Genomic DNA, 23,350 nt, shown 5'->3' with positions numbered 1-23,350 from the left:
GTGCTGGCGACCAGGAGGCAGGCTTGCAGAATGTGCCCTTTGGTTGTTTAAATGATTATATATTCCTGAGCGTTTTTGTGTACACCCCCCCCCAAAAGGAAAAAAACAGAGGGAATAGAAGCAAATACTGTTGAATGATCATGCACAGAAGGGATTGTAATCATTACAGTGAAATGATGAGTGTAAAACCGATGTTCTCCCATGTAAACTATCACTCAATTCACAATAAAAACTTTAACAAACAAACAAGCAAACAGAAATTAGACAGTAAGTGACAGAAACAATTCAGAATCCAAGACTTCTGAAGAATTTCTGCTGGATGCAGACAGGCCCCTGGCCCAAAGGGAGTTAGAGTCTGGAACAGCAAAGAAGAAAAAATATTTCCAAACTCTGCCACCAGAGCAAGGTAAAGATAAGAGGGAAGAACCTGAAGTGTCACTCAGAGGAGAGAACTGAAAAGTTGAGAGAAGGAAGTCTCTGCAGCAAGGAGAATCAGGGAGAGGACAAAGGCACAAAGGCACAAAATGTCCCCCCTCTCTCTGCATCTCCCTCTCCTAAAATGTAAATACTCTTGGGAAATATCTGCAATTCCAGCGGAAATGGGTTTATGACCTCTTTCCTCTGAGACAGGAAAGGTAGCAACTCAAGGAGATCCAGAAAGAGAAGAGATTGGATTGGCTAGTAGGGTGCTTTGTGTAGACTTCTCCAGTCTCCTCTTCTCTCTGGGAGCGGCTCACTGCAATGCTGAGGTACAATATCACCAACAGGCTCTTATAAGGGCTGTACTAGATTCTGGAGTTAACTGAGACAAGTTGTAACATCTGGCAGAGAAATGCAACCAGATAGAGAGAGGGTTGAGCTCAGAGGTCCCAGCAATACCACTTAACATGGTACGTTGTTCTGCTGACCGTTTTTCCCTTCTCAGCTCATAAATATGATATATATATATATATATACACACATTTCAGGTGATTGTTCTTGGTCTCATATATATATGAGACCCTTTTTACCTGAAAAGGACTGGTATGGCAACTCATTAAACTAACTAAATGGGATGCTATAGATAAAAGCTCTACTTTGTACCTCAGAATGGGCTCTCTTACTACTACTATCATGTGAATTAACATCATTATTATTGGATTGAGTTGGACATTCCGAGAGTAAGAGAAACACCTCTATGCTCTGAACCCTCACTGGCAGCCTCGGGACCTTGCCCTGGGTAGTCCCATGAACTCTAATAACAATTGTGTCAGTAGAACTGATCTGTTTGCAAAATAGAATTTGTAGGCACCAAGGTGAAACTCTAAGATGCTCTGGTGGTACTGTAGGATAAGCACTAGACTACTAACCACAAGGTCAGATGCGCAAGCCCACCAACTGCTCCACAGGAGAAAGATGAAGCTTTCTGCTCCTGTAAAGAATTACAGCCTTGGAAACCCTATATAGAGTCACTATGAATCGGAACCAACTACATGGCAGTGGGCTTAAGGCAAAACTCTACCTAAGTCATTATGTTGAGTGAAATAAGTCAGTCCCAAAAGGCCAATTACTGTAGACTCCATTTATATGAAATATCTAGAATGAGCAAGTATGGAGACCAAAGTTTATCAGTGGTCACCAGGGGTGACTGGAGGGAGGTGGAAGGGGAAACTTACTGCTTAGGAGACATTGAGCTTCTGCTAATGGTGATGGGAAACCCTGGGAATAGATAAGGGTGCTCACCAAACATTACGATGAATATAATTAATGTCACTGAACTGTATGTGTGAAGATAGTTTAAATATCAAATATTTGGTAGATATGTTTACCACAGTAAAAGAACTTAAAAGAAAAAAGATATCATTTAAACCAATACTTCTTTTTTGATTCATTTCCACTTTATTCTATGCAAAAAGGTTTATTTTTGTGTAAAAGTATACTGAAATCCACTCAGCCTGGACTCTCCTTTTAAAACATCAGTTCTCACACTCATTTCATCACCAGCTATGAGCATGACTAGAGAGTTCTACATTAGAAGGTGTGAAAGCTTTTGGCTCCTGTACCTTCCTTTCTGTGTATGTTCTTGAGTGTGAAGTAAACTATCAAACATAGGGGGACCCACAGCCACCACCGTCTCTTCCTCCACTCCCAGGCTGCTCTTCTTACCTTGTATCCACTGCATGTCAAGCCTGCATTTCTTTTTGCCAAGACACACTTCATTCGAAGAAAGAAGGACCGCTCAATTTCATACTCTGAAAGAAGGAGGGAGGTTAGATTGGCAACCTGTCCCACAATGCTCCCCCAGCTTAATTTCACCCTCTTTCCTAACAATCAAACCTCAGAATCAGATGCCACTCAAGTCAGAAACATATTCCAACAACTACAATAGGTTATCACGCATGAACTTGTCTATACATATGTCTCTGGGCATTTTGTCACCATCTGAAATTACTCTCTGGTCATATATCAGCAGATTAATTCTTAAGCACATTATTGAGGCAGAAGTCCTTGTGTGGTGCTGTAGGATAAGCACTAGACTGTTAACCATAAAGTCAGCAGTTCAAACCTACCAGCCGCTCTTTGGAAACCCTATATAGGGTTGCTATGAGTTGTAACTGACTCTACAGTACTTAATAACAACAATCTTCAATGCTGGATCCTTGAGTGGTACAAACAATCAAGTGCTGGGCTACTAGGCAAAAAGTGGGCCATTTGAACCTACCTAGTGGCATCTCTGGTATGGCACTGTGGGTTAACGTGTCATCTGCAAAGCCGTTTGAACTGCAAGGTCGGCAGTTCAAGCTCACCAGCTGCTCCTCGGAAACCCTATACAGGATCGCTATGGGTTGGAAACAACTCGACAGCACTTCACAACAACAAGAGTGGCATCTCAGAAGAAAGGATGGAAGATCTGCTTCTAAAAGGTCACCCTATGAAAACCCTATGGAGCAGTTCTACTCTGACACATAACGGGGTCATCGTGAGTTGGACCTGACTCAACAGCAACTATAACTGCATATTTAATGCACGATGGTCTGAGAAGGGTTTATATTAGGCATATGGTAAGGTAATTAATGTGAAAAGTTAATTAATTTATTGATTGAGTCAAATTGATTATTCCCCAAACCATCAAACAGCCCGAGCCTTCCTTCTTACCTGACTAGGCCTTGTACCCAGAAAGCGCCTGTGACCAAGATTTGGGCTGAGACCCCTAGCCCTAATGGAGCTTCCATGTGATCCAAGTGAACAAGAACAGAACTTTGGAAACACCAGCTGGAGACAAGGTGAGGACTCTACATGGCAGAGGTCTCAGTATAGTTCTACTTGCCCGTGGTCCCCTCCTGATGGCCACAGAGTGGCTTGGTGTACCAGAGAACCATATTGGTCAGTCCTGGGATGGGTCTCTGAACCTGCCAGGAATGGTCCAGAAGCAACTGACTTCCCTGAAGGGAGCAGAGGCTGAGTACAAGTCCCATGCATAGCCTGTCTCTGGCAGACGGAGCCGATCACACCACACCTCCCATGGTCTCCAAGACTGCCCAACAGTGAGGAAGGGGGACCAGATCCAAACAGACCCACTTGTTCAGGCCAAAGCTTTGGTCCTTATTCATACTCCTGGGAGGCCCATCAGTCCTTCCTTTCCAGGACTCTCTCACTCCGCACTCTTTTTCTGACCAAGCCCAGAGTTTCTTTCTTGCAAACCTCTGAGCTCACTGTTACACTGTAGATGAGCCCCATAAGGAACTACACTCTGCTTTAGAGAGACTCCAGCACTCTGAGGTAGAGATAGAGCTGCCTGCACTCTTACTGCAAACAAACATCAATACCGTAAAAGCCAATAAAATAATTTTTAAAGTAACCACTAGGAACGGAAGCCAGGTCTGCCTTCCTGCTTGCCCTATGAGGGAATTAAGGGAATCACCTCAGGGTCTCCCAACCTGCAGATGGAGAAGCTGCCATATTTTACCCACAATTCCTCCTGCAGCAGGTTGGAATCTATGGGCATACTGCTTCCCTTTAATGTGGCTGCATGTCTGAGCTGTATTTACAGATAAGCACTGATGCATAGATGCTTGGGTCTAAAAAACATAATCTAGTAATTATTTTCCAGTTTAGGGAAGAGCTCATTTCTCACACAATTCATATACAACAAGGAGAGTCAGACACAGAAAATCAACTCTGGGAGTACAGTTTGTAAACCTCAAACCCTGCATCACTCCGTTGGCTGCTGAATCAGTCAGTGTTGTTTTCCCTCTTGTACTACTGCTATATCTCAGACTTGTAGCCCATGGAAACTGGGCATGGAAAGGTCTGATGATATTCTCAAGATTTATTTGCTTCCATTTTGTAAACAGTTTTTTCAAGGCTGTGCCATAGGAATGGGAAGATGAGACCAGGACTGGTGGGATGAAGTCCGAGCCCAGGCAACTAACAGATTGTGTAATGTTAAAAACAATAATACCACTATGCTCTGAGGAATTCTCTAAGACTCTTACTACCTTTGTTCAAACTATAAAATACAGGTACAGTGTTCTAACCTATCTCTCATTTTGTTAGAAATTATTTCTTCAGAGTCACTGTTGTTGGTTCGAGGTGCCTTTGAGTTGAATGACTCTATATACAACAGAATGAAATACTACACAGTCCAGCTCCAGACTACAATTGTTATGCTTGAACCTCATCCTCACAACTGTTGCTCTTGAGCCCATTTCTGTAGCCACTGTGTCAATCCATCTCCTTAGGGGTCTTCTCTCTTCCTGACCCTCCACTTTATCAAGCATGATGTCCTTCTTCAGGGACTGGTCCCTCCTGATAACATGTCCAAAGTATGAGAGACAAAGTCTCACCATCCTGGCTTTTAGAACACCTTCTGTGTTCTTCCAATACAGATCTATTTATTCTCCTGGCAGTCTGTGGTACCTTCAATATTCTTCAACACCACAACACAAATGCATCAATGTTTCTACGGTCGTCTTTATTCATTGCCTAACTTTCACATGCATATGGGGCAATTAAAAATATCATGACTTTGGCCAGGTGCACATTAGTCCTCAAACTGACAGCTTTGCTCTTGAACACTCTAACGAGGTCTTGTGCAATAGATTGATATAATGCAAGATGTCGTTTGATTTCTTGGCCCCTGCTTCCACGAGTGCTGATTGTGGATCCAAGCAAAATGAAGTCTTTGACAACTTCAGAGTCATTATTCATGGTAATTTATTCAGCCATGTTATTTTCATGGACTTTTAAATTACAGAGATCATCGGCCTGTAATTCAACTCCTAGAATATTCTCCACTCCTCTGCGTCTAGACCCGGCTACAACTAAGCCACTCATCTCATGTTAGAAACCAACATACCACAGGTAGAACATGGGAGTCTCAGAGCTCTATCTATAAAGGGTTTTTAAAGATGAGTGTGCTATGCTTCATTCTGTCCTCCTAGCTTTAAGCAAACCTTTCCCAGAAGGAAGTAACAAGAAGGAAACTCATTTTTTTCTGTGACTAGCTCATCACTTCTTGAAGTTCCTTCTTTTGCATTCTGTCCCACTGGGTAGTTTTGGCCAAGCTGGGATACCATAGTCCAAAGCAGACAAGAAACCCATCAATTAACATACTGGTTGGCCTGATGGGCTTGCAAGAGGGATGAAGCTCTGTCTATGATACTAACATTCATCACAGTCCTAATTTAAAGAGTTATTTGTATAATCATATGTCCTGTGTCTTCTTTACTGGACAATAATCACATGCCATCCTAATATGGTGCTTACTACATAGCAGGAATTCAATCAGTATGTGTTAAATGAATGAGAAGGAATGAAGAATAAGGAGGAAGTGAACACTGTGATGGGATTGAGCTGGGTCTGTGAATGGACCAGGGCTTCCTAACTAATTTCACTCAGAATACAGTATTCGAATGCATAAAATAAAACATATAAGATTGCACAAAAACTCAATGACCTACAGGAGATATTTGGCCCAGATACCTGTGTGGCACCAGCTACTATTTCTTGGGCATATCACCCCCAACATTCAGACACTATCTACTTGCCAAAAAGTTATCAAAATACTAAAGCAAGTTGTAATCTGATAACAAATGTGCTTCTTCATTAACATATGAAATAACAAGGTCTCATAGCTTCTGAAGTAGTGGTATTTTTAAACATTTGCAACAACTGTAATGTGATATGTACTATCATATGAAAGTAGCTGTGATTTCTGTGGTTGGCAAAGCCACACACACCAGTAATACTAATAGTGTTTATTGTCTGTGATCATAACCCCAGGAAATGCTGAATTTCAACTACAGAAAATAAAGATGTCATTTCCCCCCTGATTTCTATCCTTGGGTTCCTTGGTTAAGAAGGCCAGGTTCAGATTCATGATGCTGCTCCCCCTGAATTCTAAACCAAGAGACATGAGGGACCAAGCTTTTGATCACTTTCCTTTGTATCCTGCTGAGCACCTAACAGAGTCAGCATGTAATTGAAGCTCAATAAATATTGGTGCAGAGGACAAAGAAATAAAAGAAAATCACCAGGATATTTGCTGGAGAGGCCTTGGCTGGGCACCCAAAGTGACCTTGGCAAGCATGGGCAGAAAAACCCTAGAGTCATATTTAAGAGCACCTGCTGTTTTTCATTCTGTTTTTTTGTGTGTGTGTCTGGAGCAAATACCTTGGAGGAGGTGATGGTGAAGAGGCTGATGGGCTGCAAGGACAGCTGTCATCTCGTCGTGGTCGGATGGATGGATGTACTCATAAATACTGTTGCCTGTAAGCTCCACCTGTTGCAGGAGGCAAGAGTCAGAAACGTCACTGGTCTCCTGTCTCCAGGACTGTCATGGGGGGACAGGGCAAGGTGTGTCACAGGTACACACCCCGCCAAGCACAGAGCTTTGATTTCCACTTAGAACCCACAAAGGTGGCCCAATGGTTAAGCTTTCCTCTACTACTAGTCAAAAAGCTGGCAGTTCAAACCCACCCAGAGGTCCCTCAGAGGACAGGCCCACTGATCTGCTTTGTAAAGGTCTATGGAACAGTTTTACTCTGCACACATGGGGTCACCATGAGTTGAAGTTGACTTGATAGAAACTAACAACAATACGACACTGTCATCAAATGTAGGGCAATCGTCTCCACTCAAGCAACACTCTGGATTGTCACCCACACTTTGCAGGCTAGAGAGCTAAAGTTTGAGCGGAGTGACAATAGCAGCAAGAACTGGGAAGTGAAGGATGAGAGAAATGTCTTCAGAGGTGGTTAGTCTTAGTGACCTGGGTAATATTCTTCATAAGGAAAAGAGCTTTAAGCAATGCTCACTAGCTGTGGAGACTCACTCACCAAAACTCCAGCTACCACGTCCAAACACTGTGCCCCCTGGGAGAGCGCGGCCCACCTGAGTGGGTGGGAGTTATGGGAACTGTACTTGTTTGAGGAAGACCCCACTCTGACAAAGGTCCTTTTTCTTGGACACTGACCCATGTTCTTCAGACACTGCAGGTCTCATTTCCATTGCCAGAAATGTGTCTCTGGTCTTCCTAATCCAAGACAACTGTTCATTTTATGGTTTCCTCCCATATGGTACAGCTGGGTCATGGATGACCTATGTAAGGGATTTGGGTCCAGATATTTCCTGGGGCTGATAACCCCACATTCAGACGCTACTTCCAGATGTGCCAAATCTCTTCAGACATAGGACCCCAGAGGATGTCCATTTCAGGGCAGACACAGCCTCCAAGGAATGGGTGCAGTCAGACAAACACCAAAGTCAAGATTTTTACACCCAAGTCCTTGGTGGCCCAAGTCCTAACATTGAGAACTTTGCGGATTATTCTACAAATCACTCTCAGTGCCATGAGAGGGGGTGATGCAGATTCCCAAGACCTGGGTCTCCTCACTCATTAAGATGGACAACGGGTACATTGTAAAACTACCACCCTCAGGGGTGGCCCAATTTTAGACACACAAAATAGTGGAGGTGACTGACAAGGACAGTCAGTCAGTACATCCCAGTGTTGCTGTGGGGAGCCTGGGGGGCAATGGCAGTGCTTCCAGCATAGCCAGTTGGAACCTGAAAGCCCAGGGTGGAAAGAAACTCAGACTACCTGAAAACTGTCCTTGGGTGGCCAAGGGTATGCAAAGGGTTAAGCACTGAGCTACTATCTGAAAGGTTGCTGGTAATGGTGTGGCTCTGTGGGTTAAATGCACTGGACCGCAAAGTTGGTTTGAACTCATGGCCGGCAGTTGAAGCTCACCAGCTGCTCCATGGAAACTCTATACAGGGTCGCTATGGGTTGGAACCAACCCAACAGCACTTAACATGGTTTTCACACCATGGAAATTGCTGTGAGTCGAACTGACCCTACAGCAATGTGTTTGGGTTTGGTTTGGGTGTCAAAGAACCTTGAGCTGGTCTGAAGAACTTTCCCCAGATCCACGATGGGAACAACAACAGTAACATGCTCATGGGTCAGTGGGGGGAGGAAGAGGGAGGCCCGGTGTGGCATTATAGGATAAGCACTGGACTATTAAGGAGCTCTGGTAGTGTAGTGGTTACGAATTGGGCTGCGAACCGCAAGGTCAGCAGTTCGAAACTACCAGCTGTTCCGCGGGAGAAAGATGAGGCTTTCTGCTCCCGTAAAGATTTACAGCCTTGGAAACCCTGTATAGGGTCGCTATGAGTCGGAACCGACTCCACAGCACATAACAACAACAACAACATTAACTACTAGATCAGCGGTAAGCTCAGAAACCTATATAAGGTCGCTATTAGTTAGAACCAATGTGAGGGTACTTAACAACAACAATATGCTCGTGGGAGAGGGGAGCCTAAGAGAGCAAAGGAGACTTGTGGGGCTCTTTGTCCCTAACCACCCTGGTTATCTGAAGTGTATCTCATTGCATGCTTCAGTGGATGAGCCAGGGCTCACTGCCCTCAATCAGTGAAGAGACATTAGGATTATGTGTAAGGGACCCTCCCTGCCCAGCCACCTCACACAGCAGGGAGAAGTTCTCCTGGGACCCCTGAGGCCATTGACTCCTTACTTGGGACCAAGAGAACATGGAGAGGTGAAGTAATTGAATCCATTCCTCAGAGCCAGGTCTTCCAATTTATTAAGGCAGATGAGTTGCCTTTTTATTCCAAATAAATCAAGTTCTGGGGCTCGTTAGGTAATCTCATCCCTAATATGGCATTCACAGTTTTATTTTCTGCATTTTCCATGAAACATCTCTTTCTGATATTATGCAGACCAAGAATTCGATTATAGGAATACTTCCTCCTACCCGCTTCACACCATTCCGTAAACCTGGCACTTTGGAAACACCCAAATGGATCTTTGTTGTTGTTAAGCGCCGTTGAGTCAGTTCCAACCCACAGCGACCCTGTATAGAGTTTCCAAAGAGCAGCTGGTGAGCTTGAACCTCCAGCCTTGCGGTTCAAACCGACTTTGCAGTCTAGCACATTAACCCACAGTGCCACACCAGGACTCCAAAACGGATCTTGGCAGATGTCCAAAAAGCTATTATTATATGATTTAATTTTGTACAAAAATATAAGGAATAGAAACAAAACATCCTTCTTTTAAATCAGTCCTCTTGGTCTTTAAAAAGCTTAACTAATACAAACAAATATATATATTTTAAATGATAAAAGTCTCCTTTTTCCTGAGAGCTGGTATAGGGGTTCACTGTAGAGCTATGTTCGGGTGGGAAGTAGTAAAGATGACAAATAATGTGGCTATTTCTTTTTTTAAATCAATTCACAATTTCAACATTCACTTTCAAAATGAAAAAGTAACAAAATAGATGATTAGTGTGTGTGCATTGGGCTGTCACACACCCTCATCTTTACCCACATTTTAGGGGCAAATGATAATTTTGGTTCCCTTTAAATCCTTTGTTGGAACAAAGGAAGCTGGTGTCTTTCCAGGGAACTGTCTTTACATATTTGCCACAAGACTTGCATCTGTGGTGAGAGGGATTAGATTGAGTTCTAATCTCAAAGAAGTTTCATCTTTGTTTTTCCAGTTGTCATTCTCATCCTAAGCATTCGGGGTGGGGGTGAGAAGAGTAAAGACACATTAATTAAAAAGTTGGTCTTCTAAATATATGAGTCAATTATTAAACCAATGTGAAAATGCTAAGGCTACATAGAAAGTTTTAAACAGTCTTCAAAAAATGGAAATCTTACAGAACAAATTTTGGAACAATACAACAGTGCTGACCTTGGTTCAAAACTAAGGTTGACATGATGTTTCTTGTATTTACGACACATCTACTTGTGGTTTTTTGCATGCTGACAAAAATGTGACTACCTTTTGAAAAAAATGAAGAAAGGAAGAGAGAAAGAAAGAAAGAAAAAATGTGGCTGTCGCTATAAAATTCTCCAGGCCTCATACATCAACCTTATTAAAACAGACCCTAGATGTGATATGTTAGTATTTGCAAAACTCTACTAACTAAAAATGAATTACTTTTCTACTAAGAGCTTTTTAATGTTTTGCTGAATAACTTTTTTCCTGCCAAGAAAACTACATATGATAAATACAGTACTCAAAGGAGATATTCTGCTTCGGAGAGGAGTAAACTGGGTACTCTAAAATCACTTTGCTTTGTTTGGGTGTTTTGTTGAATACAGTAAATTAAGCATTTAAAAATCAGATGGCTTGGGTTTCAGGGTTTAAGTTATGTCAACAAACATAAAATGTTGCCCTTTCTCTTCATTTTAACACTGAAACGATCAGGTCTTATGCCTCCAAACTACGCAACACCGTGACTAATTTTACGGTTGTGCATCCGGCAGCAAAATCAAATAATAGATTTTTTTCTTTATGTAGCTCATAAACAGTTGTTTAATACACATCTATATTTATTTATAAATGTATATCAGTTACCTAGATGCTATATAATATATACAACTTTGTTATGAAAAGGTGAACCGTACGGATATTTATGAATATTTGAGGAAATACACAGCAGAGAGGGTTTTAAATCTTCTTCTTTAAATGTAAGTACATTAATTACATTAACCAAAACTAAAGGCATAGAAAGGAAATAAGTTTTTTTTTTAAACTTGAATGGATAAAGAATGTTTTCCCCGACTCTATCAATTCAAAAGGGGATTCATTTATCTATATCTATATTATGTGTGCATACAAGAATCGAATTTTCAACTCAGAGGCTTGACTCTATGTCCAACACTTTGACTGAGGGATTGACAGGCATTTTGTTGCTGATCCTGTCATTTTTTTATATTTTGTATACAAGTTTGACAGCAAGCATCGCTATTAACTAATTTAAAAGCAAAAACAAACTAATAAACACTGCCGATAAAGTAGATTGCTGATTCCAACAATTATAATAATAATAATAAAAATAAAAGTTTAATAAAAAGCTTTACATTGAGGTAAGCTTATAAGACATAAGGAATCATTTTTACACCCTCAAATACATAATTCAGAGAGCTATGTGGATAGTTCAGAGCAAATAAACACTTTGTTGTAAATTATCCACAGTTACTGCAAACCTAGAAGCTTATGCTCCCTAGAGCATCTAACAGAGTTTAACCCTGAATTAACTTGAAAGCTTTCGTACTTAATTGATGGTAAGTGAAAGTTCTGAGAACACAGAAAAGCACCACACAGATTCATTATTATCAGAAAACCTGTTTAAAGACCTCTGACTACTGGGTCAATTTTTATTTATTAACACTTTTATCTCTTGAGATTACTAAAAACAAAAATCTCTAAGCCTATTCGAATAAAGCATTCCTGTTTGAAATATTTGCCTGACTTTTTTTCTTCTAACAATCAAAATAATCTAAAAGGTGCAAGAATTTTAAAAAAGGAAGTTGGGTATTTGACAACCTATTCAATATTTCATTTTGCTATTTAAGTCAAGAAGACAGAAAAAATACACATTATGATTCTGGCTAGATTTCCTTCTGTAGACTTAATCATGAACAGGAGACAGATTTGAGGGAAAAGTTTGTTGTTGATTATTTAAACAGTTCACCACGGAACACTCCCCAAATACTAGCAAGAGGCTGGCGTCTACATTAGTGTTTCTGTGGCTGCTAACTGAGGCTAAGCCAGCTCCACCAAGAAATAAGAAAAATCAGTTACACTACATAGTCCCTCAGTTTGATTTATCTTAAAAAGAAAAAACAATTCTACTAGCAACATATGGACAAAGCTTCTTTCTACAACTATGTTGGAAAACGGTAGTGTAGACTTCTTTGAAATTATGACACGATTTTTTTCCCTACATTTTGATCAAAGGAATTACAATACATTTCATTGAGATTCTGTCTAGCTCTCCTTCTGGGAAGCTAATCACGAATAGAAGGAATATTTGTAACCTATTCTATACTTTGGTCATTCTTAATTACTTTGTTCATTGACAAGCAATTATATTTTGCACATGTTTTTGTTAAGTGCCATTGAATGGATTTGGACTCATAGCAACACTGTAAAGTGTTTCCAAGGAGTGGCTGGTGAGTTTGAACAGCCAACCTTGAGGTTCAAACTCACCTTTTGGTCCAGTGCATTATCCTGCAGCACCACACCAGGACTCCATTTTGCACATGCTGTTGTTGTAAAGACGTGTCAAGTTGGTTTCGACCCATATCGACCCTGTATAGGGTTTTTGAGGAGTAGCTGGTGAGCTTGAACCGCCGACTTTGCAGTTCAAATGGCTTTAAGTGCCATTAAATCAGTTTTGACTCATAGCAACCCTGTATAGGGTTTCCGAGGAGTGCCTGGTGAGTTTGGACCACTGCCCTTGCGGTTCAAACCAACCTTGTGGTCAAATACTTATCCTACAGTATCACACAAGGACTCCATTTTGCACATAAGAAAATGAAAATCTTTGAGAGAGAGATGTAAGATGTGAGCAGCCAACTGGCTGAGCAGATTGGATGGGTTGGAATGAGCACAATGCTTTATGATATACAATTGTTGTTAAGTGCCCTCAAGTTGGTTCCAACTCACAGCAACCCTGCATAAGGTTTTCGAGAAGCAGCTGGTGGGTTTAAACCAACGGCCTTTGGTTGGCAGTCCAATACTTATGATCAGTTGTTGCTGTTGTTAAGTGCCATCGAGCTGATTCCAACCTATAGTGACCCTGTATAGGGTTTCCAAGGAGCAGCTGGTGAGCTTGAACCACCAACTTTGCAGCTCAAAGGACTTTGCAGTCTGATGCATTAGTCCATAGTGCCACACCAGGACTCCTTAGGACACTCCAAAAATGACCAAGCAGCCCTAATGTTTGCCCAACAAAGAACTCTATTTGAAACAACTTTGTCCTAAATAAAACAGTAGCAATGCCTGACTTCTGAATAGTTCTTTATAGATTATAAAGCACACAAACTGGATACCTTAATTTTTTTTTTTTTTAAACCACATTCTTAAAAGATAGGTTGAGCAGGCATTATTTTTCTCATTTAAGTTACAGTTCAGGAAGGTTAAATACCTGTCCTTTTGTGTAATAAAAATCATATAACTGAATGGATTTTCCTTTTTTGCCTGACTACTAGAAAGCTCAAGAGGGCTGGTGTGGCGCTGTGGGTTAATGTGCCAGACTGCAAAGCCACTTGAACTGCACCGTCGGTGGTTCAAGCTCACCAGCTGCTCCTCGGAAACCCTATTATACAGGGTCGCTATGGGTCGGAATCAACTCGACGGCACTTAGTGAATCGAATCGGGCACTTAACAACAACAACAACAACTAGAAAGCTCAGATCTAAAGTTAATATTCAATTATGATGACTTTGCTTACTTTAAAGCATTTTTGTTACATTTAAAAATATATAAAATGTTTTGTCTTCTTTGTAATTTATTATTACAAAACGATTAACCATTGTATAAATTACAATTGAAAAAGGTAAATAACTGATCAAAGTCACTGGGCCCCAGATCAAGTCAAAAGTAGAAATCAGACTGAGTACAACTATAAAAACCCCAAACCAAACCCACTGCCACTGAGTGAACTCATAGTGACCCTATGGAGCAGAATAGGGTTCCCAAAACTGTAATCATTAGGATACTTCCAGGAGACTGCCTCACTCCATTGAATCTGGTGGATTCAAACAGCCAACCTTTAGGCTAGCAGCCAAGGCATTAACCACTGTGCCACCAGGGTTCCTTGGTACAACCAGGGCATGAAACAATTCTAAGTAGAGCCAGGTGGAAATTTATAAAGCAATATTTTTGATTGGTTGTAACAACCTTGAAAAGTATAGAAATAGTAAGTTGCATATTCCCAACAGCATTTCCCATTCTACAAGCACAACGAGCTCATGAGTCATATAGGTGTAAGAGCCAAGCAGTAAGGAAACTTTATTTGGGAGACCTAGCTTTATAAAAGAAGGGAAAAAATAAGAGAAAGAAAGCCCTAGACAATTTTGATATGCAGTTTATGTTAAAGGACTTTGTATAGGAAACACATAGGCCTAAGACCCCACTTGGACATAGTAAGACTATACATACATTGGAAGAGAAGTCTATAAATAAATAGCAAAATTTAAAAATGTATTGGTAGGAAATTTTTTTTTTAAAAAGGAACACACCCAATACAAGTTTCCAAATTTGGTGATTTTGTTTTCCAAGTGAGAAAATCCAAGCTATATTACTGGTATGTTTTATTTGGCTTAACCACATTAGGAAATTAGAGAGATACTGATTACTCATGCACCTCTTGGGATTCCCTCCTTATCTACAACTAATTCTAGCCTGTCTTTGGTTGTGATAGAAAAGGCATTCTGATTTCGTTTGCAATCTAAAGAAACAGTCCCTATACGTATATATTTTTAAAAAGGTGTCTTTTAGAACCATGACATAAATCAGACACACAAAAGGGAATGATCAGTTAGTTAGACACCCCCTAAGAGAGCAGTGTAGTGAATCGGGCTGTGAACCGCAAGGTCAGCAGTTCGAAACTACCAGTTGTTCCATGGGAGAAAGATGAGGCTTTCTGCTCCTGTAAAGATTTAAAGCCTCGGAAACCCTGTACAGGGTCTCTATGAGTCAGAACCGACTCCACGGCACATAACAACAACAACAAGAGATCAGCCAGCTCACCCACCAAACACTCCATATGATGGGGTTAGACAAAGCTGAGCCTACCTCTTTTCTCTAAAGGATGACCCCCTTTTCCAAAGACTGTTTTACTCTTCCAGAAAAATCAGTAATACTTAAATGCTCTAAAGAAACAAGGACCTTGCTGTGCAAAACAGTAGTAAACTGAGTTTTATGAGTTTCTATCACAAGCATATAAAATGCTTTACTGAAACAACCACTGAGCTGGAAAAACTCAGGAAAAATTACCCTGAATTCCATGTGAACACTCATAAATCTTACCCCCTCCCCACACCACCCTTCTACTCTCTACCCCTTCTATTCTCTACATTGAAATCCATGCCCTACATCAGCTTTCCTCTTGCTTTCATACCAGCTCACAATACCACGTCTAGGTCAGCAAGTATGGACTGAAACTCCCTTTGTGCAGCTCTTTTGAGCAGCGTATACCACTCCTGTATTAGCAGCAAATCCTGGATATCAGATAGAATCTGAAGCCAAAGCTGGTTGTTGCAAAGGTACACTGGTCATTAACCTCAAAGGAAAAAGAAAATAAAACAACATAACACAGAGAAGAAAAGCCCTGCAGGATGTCCTAAGAAGATGATTTTACAATGCTGGATTATGTTCATACACAAAAGCAGTCTCTGGCAGCCGATGCATTTACATGTTGGGTCAGGTGGTCAAGATCCACTAACACTTAATTTGATTGTATAAAAAATTAGACAATACCTACCTGGGACAAGCCTAAATGTACCGAAGCTGTTTCTGATATATACATGATTTTGCCATCAGATGCTACCACAAAAACAAATCCATCCAAAGTCTGTAAGAGAGAAAGTTTCAGGGTAAGATATGATACTTGTCCTTTAAAAAGTTAATTCTTGTATTGCACTGGGATGGAAGAACGTATAAATGATTACTAACAACACGTATTTGTTAAATGCAAAGACAGAGCCCAGGATCTTAAGATGGACTGTAGGTAATATCACTCAAGGATTAGTTTCCAGGTCAAATTCTCAAATGTTTTTAAAGCAGTTAAAAAACAATTTCACATCCACAACACCTACACCCCCGTCCCCAAATCATGCAGAACATTAGAGAATTCCGATTATGCTCAGTTTAAATGTAGTAGCTTTATTGTTTGGGGTTATTTTAGCACTTAGCACAAATCCGGAGTTCTATGGTACTTAGGGGAAAATCTACCACTATATAGACCATTTTATGTCATAATTGGCAGCCATTTATACCACTAGGACATGCTTTATTTGCCACAATTTTCTAGTTATCCCTAAGTACTCTCTGAAAGATAAATTCCATTCCCAAGAAATACCACTCCCCAGAAAATAAAACAAAATACTCAAGTTATTTTAGGAGACTATGTCTATAGAATGAATGATTTAGTATTAACAAGCAATCAAATAATCTACATATACAAAATTTAAGGATAAAAAGTTTCAATTTCTGAAAAAATACAACTACCCAAATGTATTTTGATTTTGCCTTAGTTGGCTAGTCCTCAAAAAAATAAAATTATAAGAGGTAATTAAGACAAATAAAAAGGAAATTATTATATTTATATGTGGCAAGGATAAAAAGAGTAAATTACTTTTGAAAAATAAAACTGCATTTTATTTACCCATTCATATTTTAGATCCAGAACCAAAGAAAAGTAATAAAGTTGGGGAAAGACTGGTATAATTCTCAATGCTGTTCCATAAAAAATATTCCAAATTAATTTCTGGCCACAAATTCTATTTTTACAGCAAGTAATTGAAACCAGATTACTTTTGGTTTTTCTACCTCCCCCTCTTTGGTGGTGGGGCTAAAAAAGAACGCAGTAGACGTGAAACTTGAAAGATAACTTTACATTTTAGTAGTTTGAGACGTTCTATTGAAAACTAAACTATTATTACGATCCCCCTGCGCTAAGGTTGAAATTTTAATCTTGATTAAGAAGTCTTCCTTTCAGGTTTCTAATTTAGCGAAGGAAAAAAAAAAAAAAAAAAACCAACCAAACATTTGGTATTTCAAAACTATAAAATATACAGAAAAATTTTGTTATAAAAGTTTTGACACATTTTACATTCTTGCTTAATTCCCAAATCATTGAAGATACATTGATATGATACATGCATACATGCATACAGAGATACATTTCATGAAAACATCTGACAACCAGCCTTATCAAGAACTAGTAGAAGAGAAAAAAAGTATTATAACGGAATTCTAAAAGTTGCTAGCAGTAGCTTAACAAGATATATTCTTAATGGAAATTTGGGGGTATGCCTGCATAGCTTCAAATGACCTAATTCGCTTACATGTGTAATAACCCCAGAGAAACCCATCCGGCCACCACTCAGGAATTAATTAAAGAAACGTACATTAGAGAAGGGCGGGGTGTTGACTTTGCATGCCAGGTTTCCACTGGAGTTCTCCGGCACTTAGTTGTCCCTGATATTAGTGTCACTTGTAATATGTAGGAGAATCAAATACGCAAAATACGGCGCTCGATCAGGATGTGGCAGTGAGCGAGGGGGCAGCGAGAGGGCACGCGGGACCCGCTCCAAGAGCGCCATTACCCGGCCCGGCTTGAGGTTGTAAAATATTCCCTGGAATCTTCCCTTCCCTAGTGAATGCATGCTTAAAATAAATCACAGGAGGGCATTGGGAGTGGGGGTGGGGGGAAGAGTTGTTAAAAGATCTGCTTTTTCAAAATGTGGAGCTGATGGCTGATCGCTGACCCAAGTCACAACATTGCACAGCCAACTTTTTTTTTCTTCTTTTAAAGAAAACATTAAATAGAGTGAAGAAATGCAAAATAGCTCTCGGAAGGCATTTTTCGATGGCAGAGACAAATGACGAGAGGGGGGAATGAATCGGGTCGTTGATGAGGTTCTGTAAAGAGCATTTGAAAGATTCTGAGACGCGAGGCGGTGCTGTCCCCACCTAGCCGCCAGCTGCCGCCCTGGAAGCGGCAGATCGTGCGCAAGGATACCGGGTCCGGGATACCGCAAGGCCCCGGCGCCCGCGAAATCTGAGGTCAGGAGTGGCTTCGCAATTGACAACTGAATGGCTTGTCGCTGAGGGCGCTAAGCGGCTGACCCCAAATCAAACAAGGGTCCTATGCGCCACAATTACCCTGGAGACTACACCATGTATAATAGGCAGTTATAAGTAGTACCGGCCTCGAACTGGACCTTTTAGACTCCAGTATTTGCTGTGTGACTTCTGCAAGTTGCTTGACCTCTCTGTACCTCAATTTCTCGGATCTGAAAAGTTGAGTTAAAAACAGAACATACTGCAGGTGGTGGTGAAGGCAGATGATACAGTAAGGTTTAGAACACAGACTGGTCCGTAGTAAGTTCAGAAAATGCCAATTGTTACTATTCTATTATTGCTGCCATTTGGCCTTGATTGTACACCCTTCAAACACAAAGTTTGAGCGTTGCTGCGCTCTACAACTCAGAGCGTCCTGATCATTCCTTCTCCCGTGTCTCCAGAGCCTGGCACAGTGTCTGGCACAGAGGAAGCGCTCGGCAAATGTTTGCGGAAGAAAGGAAAGCTGGGAAGAACTTACTATACCCCGGGGCGCAGTTTGGACTCGTTGTCCGGTAGGCTAGAAAGACCTGGGGCGCTGAGGGGCGGAGTAGCTGGCCTCAGGCAGCACCCACGAAGCCCACAACCTGGTCTCTCAGGCACTGACCACGCTCGCTCCGCAGTGCCGCAGGGCTGACAACCCCTCCCGCCCGCTGCCCGCACTTCCTGGGCGGCCTAGCGATAGATAGACCCAGAGCATCTAGGGTAAGGACGCCTCTCAGGGAGTCCCAGCCCAGGCGCAATGACTGCGACGCGGCTTCCCAAGCACTTCAGTTCTACCTGCAGCAAATGCGATCCCAGCTCCTTGGCCACGCTGTCCAGGGGCCCGGCGCGGCTCGGCTGTCCCCACGCATCTCCTAAACCTGGATGAAAGAATAAAGCAAACCAGTAAATGGCAGCGCTCAGCCAGAGACCCGTACGCAGGCAGGCTCGGGGGACTGCGGCAACCTGAGCCCCGGCCGGCCCCGAGCTCGAGTCTCCCTGCATCGCCTTCTTGGCCCCGTGGTTCTGCGGCTGTGTCCTCATCAGGGCCCTTGTGACCCCGATTAAAAGAAAAAGGCCAGAGAAAGACTGGTTTTGAAAGTCTCCGGCCCAGGCGCCCAGATGCGCACCAAGCCCGTCAGGCAGGCGGCTTGCCCATGTGTTCAGGGTTCTGAAATTGCCCGTTTATTTGAACGCTGCAAAGTAATTTAATCTGCTTGAAATTGGCCATCCTTTAGCCATACAGGGATATCGATTTGACCCGTAAATATTCCCCCAAGGGTCCACCTTCCTTCTCTGTCAACAGCAACTCTGCATTTTCCCAAAGATAGAGAAGCCCCAGGAAGCTAAGAGCTACAGGAGGCAGCTTTTCCTGTGTGTATATTCCAAATATTCCATTCTTTCTATTCCATTTTTCTATGAACGTTTTGAAGCCCTCTCATCGATTTATCTTTCTAATCTATAATCTTTACATACTTCTTCAGACATCCCAACCTTCTCAGGACCTGGTGGCTCCAATCTCATAGATCCCCGCCTTTGGAAAGGGTTTACCTGGGAATTTACTAAGGGCAAACTCAGCGTGCACCCGGGCAAGGCCTAGGCGCTGGCCAGCGGGAATGGGTCGCAGGCCAGCAGGAGTCACGTGCGTCACTCGACGGTAACCAGAGGTGTGTTACTCACCTAATTGGGCCCCTGCTCCATAACTGACCCACCCATGGCCTTCTGCCCTTTCCCACCCAGTCTTGCAGAAAGTACACCAGGGGCAAGGCGATCCTGCTCAGCACCTGCGCCCTCTTCCCGCTCCCTTGGTGCAGCTGCTGCTAAGATCCGGGAGACCCTAGGTTTTTCTCTGCACACTCGCGAGGAAGCAGGAAATCAGGTGAAGCAGCGGCGCTTCCCGCAGTCCATACGCTGGTGTTCTCAACAACAGACCCTTTTTTTTTTTTTTTTTTTTATCACCACAGCATCCGCGAGAGGTGGTGAGACTGGTGGCCTTCATCTCCGCCTACGGGTCAGCGTCCCCGCAGCTCCCTGCGGAACAATGAGCCCTCAAGATCCCAGTCTGCTCGCTTGGCGCCCATTCCCAGCTGAGACCCCTGCCGAGAAGCTGTGGGGCCATTGGCCACAGAAACTACAAACCCGGAGGGGGGCTAGTTCAACCAAGGCAAAACTACTAGGGACCATTCCGGGTGGCAAAGCCTCTGCTAGAGTAAAGTTGTGAATGAGACCCCAGAGAATCTCAGTATAGGCACAATGAGTCTCCTCTGTAATCCTTTAGTTTGTCCTTCTAGCTCCAGGCATTAGGTGTTTTGCTTACTTTCTCCATAACTGGTAACCAACAGGAAGTGGCTAATTTCTAAATATCCCCATCCCCAAATATGATCCCAACATAAATATGATTGTGGATCCCTGGAGCCTCCACCATGTGAGTGAAAGTACCTCTTTAATACCAAGGAAAAAAGTACCCTCCTTCAGGTGCCCCACCATGGTCATGGCAGCCTGCCATTAGCACATGGCTCTGGATCACCCAGGCAAGTCAGTCGGCAGAGGCTGTTTTTACCTCATAGAACCAGAGATGGAAAGAAACAAGATTTTTAAAACCTCTGGAATCTGCCTAGGGTTTGAGTGAAGACAGAAACTGGTTAAGGACCCAGGAGTTGAATTTCTGAAAATGGAATGCACCTTGCCTTGGTCCTTCCTAGGTTTGAGGGGTGCCCTGCGAATCAAGGCCACTCTCCTGGCTCTGTGTGAAAGGTGAACAGGTCAGCTACTGGGCCTCAGTAATTCACAGGGTCCTCGGTCTGGTCTGAGTGACTCTGGAGCCCAGAACCCAGAGCCTATAGAGCCCTGTGCTTGGTGGTGAGCCCCAAACTGGATTCCCCAGTTGACTTTAAGGGACGCTTTGTAGAAGATCCTGGCTTCACATAAAAAGCACACTGGATACAAAGGGAAATTTCCCTAATAATTAAAATACTCAGATATTTCAAGACAGCCTGTTCTCTTATGTATCATTCATTGTATGTAATTTTTCCCTAGGCTTTCCTGAAGCTTCAGCTTAGTCTGTGAAGATTGGTCCCAAAACCCTTTGGGATCTGTCAGGAAGTGTATGGGGAGGTGGCAGGGGCAATGCTGGGGTAGGGGTCTTTCCTCCAAATACCCCACCTTCCATTCTTCCCACCTCACCAGGGACCACAGCACTGCCAGCTCTACCTTTAAAATGCCCTGGAGTTGTGAAGCCTTTTCACTCTGCCCATAAATATCAATTTGGGACTGAAGGTAGAGACTAAATATGACAAGGCTTCTAATGGGGGGAAAAATTGTCTTGGGACTTTAAAGTGATTTACACCCCTGAACAAGTGAAGCATTGGCCCCCTAGCCTTTTATCTGTGAGTCACAGAAGGGCTTGAGTTGAAAATTGATGGGTGGATGTAAAAAAACTGGACTAAGCTGGTCCTAGGTGATTAGCTGTTGGTGGCCTATGTCACTAGATCCTGGGAGCAGCTGGGGGTCCTAAGGCTGCCCCAGTTGTTGTCTCCTGAGCCCTACTTGTAGCCACACAGGACCAGCCCGAAACCCTGAGCTCCTAGGAGTTCAGGAGGGCCATGTAGAGGAGAGACATTGAAGAGGGAAGTCAAGAACCCAAAGTGTGGGTAAAGGGTCAGATCACACACCCCATTTTTGGACAGTCAGCCATGTCCTCTGCTTCCCTGTATCAAGTTCCCACATTCCACTTGAAGTCTGTCTTAAACCCCTGGGAGAGGAGGAGTGCTTCCTGCCATGGAAGCTGGTGCCCACATCCAAAACACTATTATCTCCTCACTGGATGCTCAGCGAGTCAGTCAACAAACAGCTCTAGAGTAATCACTAATTCTAAGGCTCTCTGGTAGCATAGTAGTTACAAACCCGGGCTGCTAGCTTCAAGGACAGCAGTTAGAAACTACCAGCTGTTCCAGCTGTTCTGCGGGAGAAAGATGAGGCTTTCTGCACCCATACAGATTTACAGCCTCAGAAACCATGTACAGGCCGCTATGAGTTAGAACTGACTCCAAGGCACATAACCACCACCACCAGGGTCTTCAGCCAGGCTCTGGTGGTACCCAACTGGGCCTTTCCTTCCAGAACAGATTGAGTTGGTCCGACCCTGCATGGAGCGTCTGCAGATGGTCAGCTTGATTTGCTGACCCTGCGATTCAAATTGACTGCAACCCACAGCAAGCCACACCAGCACTCCAGAACAGGACTCCATAAACCTGGGATCAAACAAATAAGATGGTTTTGGAGAAAAGGTAGATGATGGAGGGAGAGTCTCTCTCACTGTGAGATTGGAGCCTCTCTCAGCTGAAGTGAGTTGAGGTTTGGGAATGAGGCAGCCCACAGCTCCTTTCCTTGTTATGAAACCAGGAGCGAGACTTGCTGTGGTCCACTCCAGAGAAAGGATGGGGAATTCAGCAAGAATAGTGAGGGTGGAAGGATAGTCTCACTGCTTGGAGGGTCAACCTGAGTATTTAAAATAGTGACATAAAGCTCTCACAGGGACCTTGATAAAATTAAATGAGGTTAAATACAGGGAAGCACTTGGCCCTGCCATTCCTTCATGGGAAAATTGAATCCGGACTGTGAAAAATCCAGGAAGGGTCCAAACCTCCACTTAGCCTGCAGGGGCTTTTTCTTCTTCTCTTCCTACCAGCCCAAGTCAGTCTGATTTTCAGCAAGTGCAACCACCTTTAAACTTTATGTCCTCACCTCTAAAATGGACTTGTGGAGTTCCATTGAGTCTCTGGGTGACCCAAAGGGTGAAGTGATGATCTACAAACAGAAGCCACCCTGAAGCTACCCAGAGGGGTTTGGAAGCAAGGTCTGTCTGGTGATTAGTTTCCAGCCTTGAAACTCCTATGGAGCACAGTTCTATTCTGCACACATGGGGTTGCCATGACTTCAAAAGGACTGATGGCTACTGTTTTGTGTGTGTGTGTAATGACTTGCATTAACTCTTCTTGTGGTCGCCAAGCAGAGTCCAGCTGCTGCCACCAGCATCTCCAATTCTTTTCTTGCCCCGCCCCATCCCTACCCTCAGGCGCCCTCCTTTACCTCTCCTTCGCCAATAATCAACCCTCGCCAGTCTCTGGGGAACGCAGTTCTCTTGCGCGTTCTAAAGCCATCTGAGGACACAAGGTCGCACTAATTTCAAACCACATAAACGACAAGAAGGGTGTG

The 23,350-nt window shown here is 42.9% G+C and overlaps 1 protein-coding gene across 1 annotated transcript in view; it reads right to left on the bottom strand.

The window, feature by feature from the left end:
• Nucleotides 1-23,350, bottom strand: part of SIM2 (single-minded family bHLH transcription factor 2) — a 72,320-nt gene that overhangs the window by 43,362 nt on the left and 5,608 nt on the right. Inside the window, exons 2-5 of the mRNA XM_006862606.1 lie at nt 18,935-19,017; nt 15,792-15,881; nt 6,655-6,763; nt 2,146-2,231 (exon numbers count right to left, since the gene is read on the bottom strand). Coding sequence (XP_006862668.1) covers nt 2,146-2,231; nt 6,655-6,763; nt 15,792-15,881; nt 18,935-19,017 — 368 coding nt within the window. The remainder of the gene's footprint in view (nt 1-2,145; nt 2,232-6,654; nt 6,764-15,791; nt 15,882-18,934; nt 19,018-23,350) is intronic.

Source organism: Chrysochloris asiatica, unplaced genomic scaffold (assembly GCF_000296735.1).
Source record: "Chrysochloris asiatica unplaced genomic scaffold, ChrAsi1.0 scaffold00049, whole genome shotgun sequence".
Taxonomy (NCBI): domain Eukaryota; kingdom Metazoa; phylum Chordata; class Mammalia; order Afrosoricida; family Chrysochloridae; genus Chrysochloris; species Chrysochloris asiatica.
This window is presented reverse-complemented; position numbering and strand designations above follow the sequence as displayed.